Genomic DNA, 12,890 nt, shown 5'->3' with positions numbered 1-12,890 from the left:
TAGTTAAGAAAACAAAATCAAAATAATGAACTCTTGATACTCTCCCGGCTAGAATTCAATCAGATTAAAAACATGTCCATCAATTAGATTTCAAGCAACATAGAGATAGCGGAGGGTTCTTTACACAGGGAACAACATAGATTGATGGGATCTTAATTCATCATATCTTCATAAATACTGAACGGAATTGAACCACAATCTATAGATCACTAAATGCCTTTCAGTATTAATTTGACATCCTCTGCATACCATATAAACAAGCCAACGCCATTACATATGGCTCTTTATAATCCAATTGAATCCAAGTTAGAAGATTAACTACCGTTGTTTTATTTTCTTGTGTACATTATAGTTTTAGTTAAGTTGTGAAAAATGAAGAATTATACTATATTATACATTGTCTGTAAAATGTAAATGACAATCAGGTAATTTAAACTCTGTGAAAACTACAAAAAAATTTGAACAACTATTAAATTGTAAGTTAATAGCTTCTCAAATCTCTCTCAAATTATTCATACAGTCTCATTTAATCATATTCTGTATGAAAAATTAAAGATAATTTTTTTCACAATCGCTCATAATATCTTTTTAAATCATTAAGCAATCAGACACTAACCCTACTATACAATTTCTGAATAATTTCAATACGTAAAAAATAATATTGGCTATTATTTGCCAATACACAATCATCATTATCATTTTGCTATTATCAGATCGAGTGCTGTAATGTAATCCTCAAATCTCCTCAAATATAATAAAAAAGATACATTAAACCAAATAGAAAACTGGGATTAAGTCAAATTATTAAAAAATCCATTTTATTTGGGTGTTTACTCAAAAAACGAGTACAAAAATATCTACTTAATATAATCATAATATTCACCAGTAAGTGGCAGCTGCCATGACAGTATAAATCTACTCCATTTCTAGTAAAATATGGGGGATTTGTTTTCAGTGTAGTACAGTAGTAGCTCAAGTTGTTGGAGTGAACAAAGACAGCCAGCAATCATAGAAAGCTTTCTATTGATCAATGGCTACATCCCTGCAGATGACTGACTATCTCAACCAATCCACACCATTCCCTACCATTCCCTTGCCTGAATAATTAATTTTTTAACTTGCGATAAATTAATCAATAAAAGCTGGGAGATGGTTGACTATAAATGCCTTCTGTATTTACAGTGTTTCAAATGAAGAGTTATTAATAGAAGGATATTAGCTTCAGGCCATGTAAACACAAGTGTTGGCCTCCATTTTGTAGAGAAAAAGCACACAGTACAGCATATAGTTTATAACCTAAACATAGGCTACCAATACATCTACCTCCTAATATATAATATTGTTTATATCCTTAAAATAGAGGTAAAAACTCTGGTTACAAACATCCTGACCTTGACACAAAGAAACATGTCAGCTAATTATTGTGGGCCTTTGTATTCCCAACAATCATTCTGACCCCTAAGTTTTACAGAAAAAAAATTTGAATATAATGCTTATTTGCAATCCAATTTAAAATATATCATCATATTAGCAAGCTAGAAAATCCATGTGCAAAGTTTTATGATATCTAAATCATCTAAATCTCCTAATTATCTCCTAGTTGTCTTCGTTAAACAGATCTCTTGAGTGATTTTGAACGATGTTCGCTGTTTTATATAATAGTTACAAGAGAAATGGTTAACTTATGTCTGTGATATGCCTGTGATTTTTCTAACTTTTGATTGTTTCTAATTCAGAAACATTTAACATAACCGCATGATTACATCATGTCAAGTGGGAATTTCCCTCTTTATTCGGGCACACTGGGATAGCAGTCAAGGTCACCCAAATACGTAGTGTGACCCATTTATGAAGGTTTGTTTATGTTTGTGCCAATACAACAGCCAAGCTTTCTTCTTTTTTTTCTCTCTTTAATTTTCTTTGGAAAATGAATGGAACATATAACGTCTGAATCATACCTTACAAAATGTTTCACGGAAGAAAACATATATCTTCAAACTTCTGCTGAACGCGCAGTCATTAATTTGCGTGAAATACAGTATCTAGTTTTCTTAATCCTGCTATGCCAGAAAATCAATTTAAGACATTGATATAAACTGAATAACGGCATAGATAGTTATATGGATGATATAGGAATTTTATCATTAAATCAACAAGGTGCAGAATAGACGCTAATTTGTTACAGCTGTATACATATATGTATGTAAATATTTTCAATTAGGTCAACACTGCCTGCGCTTTAATGTAGGTCGATATGGGAAATCCCCTTTTACCGATATAGCTTGTCGTGCAATAACACTACACAGACAATGATCTGGACTATGTTTTTATTTCGAACAAGACTACGAGTCGTGTAAATGACTAGTATAACTGACCTGAACTGTGCATGTCGACAACCAGATAAAACAGTTTGAATCTTTAAACTAGAGCAGCAACGAAACCTGACAATACGCTTATTACTCATCCTAATCATTTTTCTAAAATATTCAGCTATCGGTTAATCGTATTTAGCACAAGATTAATATAGCATAATGTACATATCAACTAACATACAGTATAACATATTATACGTTTCATTTGAAACTCTATTGTATTTGTCTAGCAAAACCCGACCCCAACCCACCCACCCCTAGAAAAAAACTCCATTGAGAAATCAGGTTCTACGTCTACTCATCACTAACTAGGTCATTCTGGGAATAACATATGTTTCAATATTAGCAGTGGGAGAAAAACCAGAGGACTCAAAGAAAACCCATGTGGTTGGAAAGACGACTCTACTACTTGTCACTTACAAGCTTGGAATCGAAACCATGCCGCTTTACCCAATGACAGACCTTATGTTCCAAAGCGCACTCACTCAACCCATTGAGTAAGAGCTGGACAAATTGTGTATTAATACAATTTTCATGTTTGGTGTATAACAAGTAACTGTGTTTTTATCAAGTATATTAAAAATTGTAATTAATATGCTGGTAAAAAGTAAGTTAAACATACATTATGCGAGAGCTAAATCTGCCTACTGCAGGTCTTTCTTTAGACTTGAAATGTTTTCTAAATTATTAATTACACATTAATTAACTGATCCAGGCCATAATCAACTCTCGGTGTCATCGGAATTCTCCGATATTAAATAGATTAGAACATTTCAGCCATATTTAGATTTAAGCTAAAAATTGGCGGAGCGATACTTAGCTTCAACAACCAGTACATTGGTTGAAATTATTGTACACGTCTTGTCAAACCTCCAAAGGCTAATATCTTAGCTCGCAATGAAGTAATTTGAATGAAATTTTCAAATTATTCATTTTACATTATCTATTTTCGAACTATTATAGCAAGAATGGCTAGCTCTTTATCTAAATCTTACATTCTATAATTTCCTTATTACAGTTTCATGCAGGGTACTTTTCAGAGCTAAATAGTTTGACAGTAATATTGACTTACAGGTCAGTTGTTTTTTTATCATCACAGATTAAGAGCTTTGAGCGTGGAATTGTGACGGTGATGCCAATTATTACCAAAAATTTTAGGTTTAAGTGGATTTTGGTTACATTTATTGGTATGTATGTTAATTATAAGAGAATTAATGGTTCCGGAGAGACAGAGAGAGAGAGAGAGAGAGAGAGAGAGAGAGAGAGAGAGAGAGGTTTCACGTCCACTTGACACAGACTAGATCATTTTGGGACTAACATATGGTTTAATTTTATTTCAATAATTTGATTGTGCAGTGGGAGGAAACCGGAGGACCCTGAGAAAACCCATGAGGTTGGACAGGCAACCCTACTCCTTGTCAGGTACAACCGGGGATTCGAAACCACTTCGGTTGACTCAATGACAGGCCTAATGATACAGCGCGCATGTGCTAACCATTCGGCCATCCAACCCCTGGAATTAATGGTTCTATTAGTAGACAAAGTTGTTATATCTATAGGTAAAGTAACTCTTTATGTATGAATTTACAACGGTTGAGGTAACAGAAAATACATCTATGTAAAAACACACATGACATACTCAAATGACATACACAAATGTGTTTTCTACTGAGGAAATTCTTCTGGAAATTTAAAGGTGTTTTTTAAATTTTATTTTGAGATATGGTTGATACAGTCAACATTTCAAAAATAAAACTAAAAGCAGTAAACTTTGTTTTAGGAAATGACACTGCCTAATAACAAACCATATACTAGAGTACAACAAACCTTGTTAAATGTGAGTGAAGTGCCATCAGCTGTTCAAGAAAGAGTAAACATACACTGCCTTGTGCAAAAAACCCATCGCTAGTTTTAGCCAAATGGCTTGATAGTTTGAACCAACATTTCAGAAGATGAAGCTACTGAATTTACAATGACCTTAGAGCCAAATGTCATCTGATCAAATTTTAATATAACCAGTGGTTGTCAGGCAAGATACACATTTTGCAAGAGATGGACAGAAAACAAGCTAAAAAACAAAGTGATTTTTCGTACAATCAGGGGCCATAATCCAAAAAGTTATGGTCTGAAATGTGCAAATATTGAGAGGGACTGAGATCTGTGGGATATAAAGATATATTTTAAGTTTTATCAAAATTGGATAAAAATTGTGACCTCTACAGGGTCTACAACCTTCGTATTACATACTTTTACACAATTTTCGTACAATGAGTGGCCATTTTGTCAGACAATTTTGTTTTGATTTTCTGGAAATTTGAGAGGGAGAGAGAGAAATGGGGTTTACCGTCCACTCAACACAAACTATGCCATTTTGGGACTAACATATGGTTCAATTTTATTTCAAAAATTTGCTTAACCATAGCAGTGAGAGGGAGGAAAGCGGAGGACCCGGAGAAAAGCCACGAGGTTGGAAGGCGACCCTACTCCTTGTCACGTACAACCAGGGAATCGAAACAACGCCAGTTGGCTCAATGACACACCTTATGATACAGCGCGCATATGCTAACTATTCGGCCATCCAACACCCTCCCAAAATTCGAATTCAAACTTCATTATGGTGGAATGATGATATATTGAAACGTTTTTTAAAATCGGATAAAAATTATGACCGTTAGGGAATCCACAAACTAAATAAACAGGATTATGCGCAAATAATGAAAGGAATCGAGAGCTTTGGGACATAAACATTATTTTAAGTTTCATCAAAGTCTGATAACAATTATAAACTACCGGGCAAAAGGAAGTTGAGTCTGGTTCGTGATTATTTGAACAATGTTAACGTCCACACATTACCTTGGCCAGCATGTTCTCCCGACATGAACCCAATAGAGCACCTATGGGATCATCTTGATCAGCAACTGAGTAACAGACACCTCCCGCAAACCGACATCAGTTTGAGCAAGTTCTAAATTGCAAGAATGGCACAGGATTCCTAATGACCTCATAAGACAGCTGATGACATCCTTTGGCAAGTATGGATGCCCACGTCAGCCACACACGCTATTAATGTTGTGTCTTGTCAAATGATCAGACTGCATAAGGACTTATCTGAGGACTTCTCCTTGACTCATGTGTGTGTAATTATTTATCTAGACCCCATTGATAGGAGGGTTGGATGGCCGAATGGTTAGCACGTGCGTGCTGTATCATAAGGCCTGTCATTGAGTCAACTGGCATGGTTTCGAATCCCCGGTTGTACGTGACAAGGAGTAGGGTTGCCTGTCCAACCTTGTGGGTTTTCCCCGGGTCCTCTGGTTTCCTCCAACTGCTAAAGACCCCTACACGCAAGCGAATTATTGAAATAAAATTAAACCATATGTTAGTCCCGAAATGACCTAGTTTGTGTCGAGTGACATTAAACCCCATTTCTCTCTATAGACCCCATATTTAACCCTGGCTTGTGGCCAGTACACTATTGCTAATGTTTTGATTTTTGCTCCAGAAATCAGAAACTTATTCTTCTCAATAAAACATTCATCATTTAAATAAAAGCTGTCTTTTTCTTTTTTATGGAACATGTACACAGTCTGTCAATTTTCTTTTGCCCAGTAGTTTACTAATTAAATCTTTCCAATAAGTTTTGATCGAGTAATATTTTGCAATCAAATTTTAAAGGGTAAAGAAATAATATAAAATATCATAATTTTGTTCCTTTAAATTAGTTATAATATCTAGTTTAATACATACCTCTAAAGATGAAGATGATTTCATCCCAGGTATATCTTTCCAGGAATTGATGTTAGGTGTTTTTGTATCTATTTGTGTCAAAGACACAGACCGTACTAGATCACTTGATAATCCATGTGGTAGGTGTGATTGTCCAGGATAATGTCCTGGTCTAGGATTTATGGTATTGATATTGTGTTGAAAACGCATGCCTTCTGATGAATTGCTGCCATGAGACAGTGGGAGAGATCGAGGCATTGAAGATTGGAAACCATCTTTGTGACTTCCATGGAATTTGCCTGGTTGCAACAACTGTGACACTGCTGCTGCACGATTTGTCAACAGGTCTGCTACAAGAGGTTCTCCAGCAGCTGATAATTGTCCAGGCAGTGAAGAGTAGCCATATGCAGGAGGTTGGCCGTAGGGAAAAAACTGCTGCCAGGGACTAGCTTCAGATCCTGGTCTCCATCCTGTGTCCTGCTTGGCACCATCCAAATCCATCACATCACCTTACCATTACACTCTGTGAAAATAAAAAATAACTTTTATGATCAGGCACAGATTCAAGAATTTTTGGATTGTGGAGGGACCAACAGAAAAACAGCAGCTTTCCTGTACGAAGAACAGGGAAAGTTGAAAATCTTTTATAATTTTGTTTCTCTAGACCAGGGATGGCCAACCTCCGGCGCATGCACCAAACGTGGTGTATTTCCTGATTAGAAGTTGTGTATTGCATCCCTGTGATATTAATATGTTTTTATTGAAGTAGACGGGGCATGGTTTGTAAAAAGTTGGCCACCCCTACCCTAGACCATCAAAAACACACATGAAAACCACCATTCGACCTTCTAATTGACATATCTCAGTAAAAAAAAGAGAAATATTTTTTTTTTTGTTATTTTTATTTTTAACACATTTTTCATATTATGAACTTACTAATTACTTTCAGTTCAGAATAATTTTTGGTTGATTATCCTCCATTATTATGATACCATTAGAAGAAAAATTAATTTATTTTCCTGGTGAAAGTGGTAATACCTCTAGGTGAGATGGGGCCCTAGGAACACCACCATCCACAATAATTTACAAAAATGTGTTATTAGTATAAAAATTGTCTCTGTGACAAGATACAGGAACCCCATTTTGTCTCACCCCACCCCATATGAATTTCATGCTTATAAAGATGACCCTCACATCAAGTTAAAACATTCTTGTGTATTACATGTACTATATGGATTTATTTTTACCTTCATCAATGGATTACATTATTGTTATGTCTTATTACCATAGAAACAGACCATAACAATGTTGATAACAAGGTCAAAGTGATAGATAAATGATCGTGTTTACACCTGTGTACTATGTAAAAGATAATACAGCATTTTGGAAATGTTACGCTTGATTTCTCACATGATTTCTGTTTGCCATCACATTATTTAAGGCACTCATATCATGGTTAAATTCTTTGTTTTTATTATCCCTTTCATTATATAGAACCCAGTCACCCTGTCAAGGCTCACAAATTTTCCGCAGGACCTAGTGACCCAGCCAATTCTATGCTTAGATTAGCCCAGAATATCTGAATATCAAAGACCACACCCAGTGGTGGATCCAAGTGCCCCCGACCCCACTAGATAACTCTATGAAATCATGGTTTTGAGCGCCATTTGTAATAAACAAAGAAAACATATCCCAGAAGATGATGTGAAAGTAATTAAAAGAGACCAATTCACAAACGACCAAACATACGCCCACAGCAGCTAAGTCATCCGGGGAGTCAACAAGGGTTGTCACATATCTTTTACTATAGCCAGAAGTGAAAACATTTACAACACACTAAAATCTAACAACCCATTTGGCTTCTAATTCTGCCCTATTCTAACATTTAGCATACAAAACATACATTATCAATTTCCATAATCATTGGAAATCGTTGACTGGCTTCTTCATCTCATGACCTTAAACATTGTGTATAAATTTTATGTCAATCGGATATTAACTTTAGCCTCCAGAGTGTCCACAATATTTTTCAAAGTGATCAAGGGCCATAAATCTGGCAATAATTATCAGAAATCGTTGAAAATCAATAGGCTCGTTGTCTGATGACCTTAAACACTGTGTATGAATTTGAAGTCAATCGGATATTAACTTTAGCCTCTAGAGCATCCACAAGATTTTTCAAAGTGATCAAGGGCCTTAACTCTGGCAGTAATTATCGGAAATTGGTGAAAAGCAATAGGGTTCTTCGTCTCATGACCTTAAAGTCATTTAGATATTAACTTTAGCCTATAAAGCGTCCACTATTGCATAGTGGACGCTAGACCGACGGACCTACGGACGGGGGCGACGACAATATACGACCACATTTCAATGTGGCCGTATAAACAAATGTGTCGAATGGACTCAGGATTTAGAGCTGTTTGTGTATTTCTTGGAACATAATTGATTAAAATAACAATAAATTTTAAACATAGAATGTAAAACACATTATACACACTCAAATTAAAGTTTCGTATATTTCAAAGTTCTAAAACATAGAGCTATACCTCTTTTAATACAAATTCCAGGGAACAAGCAAAAATGTTACCTCAAATGTCACAAAATCAAAAATTCTTTAGCAGAAATAATTAGAGATATCGCTGTAAACAATAAATCTTTAAAAAGACACATTTCACTGTTTATAAAGATATGTTTTAAAGATACTATTGTACACATAAATAAATTCATGTCTATATTGCACACAGTACAAAATATTTGTTTGTTGATAATCGTCATTACATTTCAACTTTTAAAGAAAACCACGATGAGCTATTTGGAAACTCTTATCACGTTAATGTTTGTAAGAGGCTAGTCATGTGCTGAGAGTCCTCTAAATTCTGATGGGATGGGCTTGTTTTCTGCCAACTAACTGACCTATATTCTAATTTAAGAATAAGGGGATTTCCACTGATTATTACACACCTTGTACGAAAATAAATATTAAAACAATATATTTGTTAAATCACTGATGATAGCTTTTACGCAAGGAAGATTATAAAATAACTTTAGTTTGTTATTCACGATTATTAAAAACCTTAGTTTGTTATTCACAATTCTGATGATCGATTAATAAAAAAATTTGCCAACAAATAGGTCAATGGTTACGGTATGTATATCAGTACGATACGGTACATCAATACACATCAAAAGACAAGCAGTAATTACACAATGCCAATTTTATTAAAAAAAAATAACAAATCTGGTATAAATAACAAATCTGTTATATATCTTAAGTTCCTTGCATCAAGATACAGAGTTGGTTACACAAGACGATGACGTAAATCTTATTTCAGAACACGTAAATTTTATTTCAGAATACGGCAAAAAATTAGTAATATATCAAGAGATTTCCTATAAATAGATAGACAATTTTTATCTATCGCTTTTATTTTAGTGTGGTTTAACCAACTATATAGGTCAATGTTATGTAATTGCATCTATTAGCGTCTCCAATCATTTCTAAACAAAAATGACCTTGACCTATATCGAGTAGGGGAATTCCCAGCCGGCTGAATAATTTGTTTTACCACTGTATCAAAAACATGTTTAGTATGTCAATCCTGTATTTTGATAAGAACTGACAATCAATTTTTTTGATCAATTTTCACAGTGATTAAAACATTAAGAATAGAATGAAAAATATAGCTTCACAGACGTAGTTTTTCTTATTACACGGTATTTTTAACAGAATATCTTTTTTACTATGAATTGTCCTGTATGTGTTTTGGAAACTAAATGAGGCTTAGGCCTTAATACTGCACAGATTTTAAATTTAGAAATCTTTATTGTAGCGGGTATCCTTACCACCAGATTTCTCTTATAAAGCTACTTGTTTCGTTCTTATGGGATTATTAAGCAAATAGATTTATTTCTTAACGGACAAAACAACAATGTAATTGTAATTATATTTTTGTTCACATGGAATTGACCAAATACTTGTTAAAAAGACAAGCTAAATTTCATTATTTGTCTGATGTTTTCTAGAGCTTACTCTTTTTTAAAAAATCATTCATATTTACTTTGTACGGAAGCATATACGGTCATAAAAAATTTTGTAGAAGATCTTGACATTCTGCGATCCTGTGAAACTTTCTGAAGATCCTGAGATAGGCTACTTATTTCTTGAGATCTCAATTAAATTTTCTCAAGATCCCCGGATGATTTACACAAGATCTCAAGGAAATTTACACTTATTAACTATATTTCTCAAGATCGTCAACATAGGATGGGAGAATCTCAAGAAAATTATCAGGGGATCTGGAGAACATCTAATTGGGATCTCAAGAAAACATCCAAGGATCGCAGAATGTAAAGATCTTCTACAAAATTTTGCATGACCCCTATATGCTTCCGTAACATTATGCATTGTGATAAAATTTGTTTTATTTTTGTCAGTCCCGATATGACCTAGTTTGTGTCAAGTGACCTTAAACCCCTCTCTCTCTCTTTCTCTCTCTCTCTCTCTCTCTCTCTCTCTCTCTATTTTGTTAAAATTATATTTGACTTTAATTTTTATGCAATTACTTTACAAATTACTGTGTGTAGTATTTTATTTATCACAAAACTGGTCTTTTAGGTATTACAGATCTGTTAAATGGCATCACATTATTACACAGTTCAAAATTATGCTTCCTATCCAGCTCCTCTGAACACTCCTTTAACCAATAAAAAAGGCAAGTAACATCAGGATGCAATTAGTCATTATGAGATTCTACATGATCCAAATAAAATAACAATTCTATCTTTGTGAGGGTGGTATGAATATGAAGTGATACCCCATAGTTACCAAAGGTGAAATATCTCATATTCACCAGTTTATATTTCCTGAATGTGAAAACACCCCTGCAATATTACTGTGCATTATTATCTGATATACACTGGTCTAGATATTCAGTAGGTCATGTATTACCATGGAACTTTATAATCCCCTTTGACCTCATTAATCAACTTTAAAGGGATTGGGGGCAGATAATTAATTTATGAGGATAAACTTGATGATACTAATTAGTATCAATTTAATAATAAGGAAATGGATATTATGCAAATTAAGGAGTTTAATGAATTTATGAAACTATGCAATTGAGTGCTACAAAAAAAAAAAGAGTTCACATGGGTGTCAAACTTCAATTTTTACTCAGAGCACATATATGAAACACAACATAGTTAATGGGAGAAGATTGTATATTTCACTGAAACCGACCTGTGTAGAATGACAGCTGGAATTATAGTCTGTTTTTATATTCATAGAATATAGGTCGTTCTTGTAAAACTGAAATGAAGTCATTAGGTCCAAGTAGAGGATGTAATATACTTGTAAACACAAGTCCACAAATCTGACACGTATAAAGGATATAATTATGATGTGAAACATACTGGCGTATTTTTCACCATTGTGACATTGTCTGTAGTTCATGTGGCTATTTTTAGCTCGTTGGTGATGATATAGAAATGCTCAGTTTTGACCTTCTTTCATTTACAGTTTTGGCTAACAGTAAAAACATTTAAACTGAGCGATACTCTGACAGGAGGGTTCACGATGTTGATTTGCACTAAGTGATACACATTTGGGACAGTGATAATGCATAGCTAGACGTCTGGGGCGTCAGATGTAACCAAAAGTATTTATGTCTATTCAAGCACGAATGCATTGAGGTCGACCATATTGAAATACCCTATTAGTAAACAGAGGAGAACATTGTCAAAATTAACTATAGATTCCCCTTCACGTGCATTATTTTCATGTTTTAAAATGATAAGGGTGTTATAAAAACATTAACCGTTACCTTTGCGAGTCCGTAATGCCGACTAAAGGTGATTTACAATCAATCCAAGCTTATATCAGCCAGTTACTTCAACCCATACAATGCACTAACCAAGGCAGACGTCACGTGATCAGACAGGGCAATTTCACTCGTTCGTTCGCGTTACTCGGCACGTCGTTTACTCTAATATCAAAGAAATAGCATTACCATCTACTATGGAATATACAACTGAAACTTATTTGCCGCCTTTTGTTATAGAGACTGTAAACACTTACTATATTCAAATTTAAATAAACAATTTATTTTTTAAAAAAATGCATTCTTTAAGTTTGATGACGAATAATATTCTACGAATATATTTATGACAAACTCTGTTTCTTATTCTTGGAAATTATTATCCCTCCCCACCCCCGCTCATTTATCGGGAAGGCCGCGGCCTCTAAATATAATTTGAGTTCTATATTAAATGTATTGCAAAATATAAACATGATTTCCAGTTTTTATTTAAAACTTAGTTCGGCTTTAATATGGCCTTTAAACACTTAATATATTCAAAACTTTTCTGTAAATAAAACTTTAATTTACAAAAAAATAAAACAATCTTTAAATATGGTGACAAATAACATTCTTGGAATAGATGACAAACTTAGTTTCTTATCCTGGGTAATTATAAGAGAAAAAAAACCAACGTGTATATTAAAAATACTTTTTTTCATGTAATATTAATATCATCAAATAAAGTAGTCGTCGGTTTCCAAATGTAATTCGAGTTTTATATCAAATGTTGTGCAAAAAACTAATATGATTTTCAAATTCTTTTAATAGTTTTGTTAGAGAATTTAGTATGAATACTTCGTGTTTACTATATTTGTGTTACGGTGGATGACACAGAAGCTGAGTAGAAGTCTAAATCCATATATTGATGTAAACCTGTATATTATAAACCTACGTTCAATACACAAACCTGTTCTTGTTTAATACACACTTATGT

The 12,890-nt window shown here is 33.9% G+C and overlaps 1 protein-coding gene across 1 annotated transcript in view; it reads right to left on the bottom strand.

The window, feature by feature from the left end:
- The window catches only part of LOC126810569 (uncharacterized), a 28,278-nt gene extending 16,262 nt beyond the window's left edge, over positions 1–12,016 (bottom strand). The window contains exons 1-2 of the mRNA XM_050535714.2: positions 11,921–12,016; positions 6,120–6,621 (exon numbers count right to left, since the gene is read on the bottom strand). Of these exons, the coding sequence (XP_050391671.2) occupies positions 6,120–6,599 (480 nt within the window). The 5' untranslated portion in view covers positions 6,600–6,621; positions 11,921–12,016. The remainder of the gene's footprint in view (positions 1–6,119; positions 6,622–11,920) is intronic.
- Between the last annotated feature and the right edge of the window lie 874 nt (positions 12,017–12,890).

Source organism: Patella vulgata, chromosome 2 (assembly GCF_932274485.2).
Source record: "Patella vulgata chromosome 2, xgPatVulg1.2, whole genome shotgun sequence".
NCBI lineage: Eukaryota > Metazoa > Mollusca > Gastropoda > Patellidae > Patella > Patella vulgata.
This window is presented reverse-complemented; position numbering and strand designations above follow the sequence as displayed.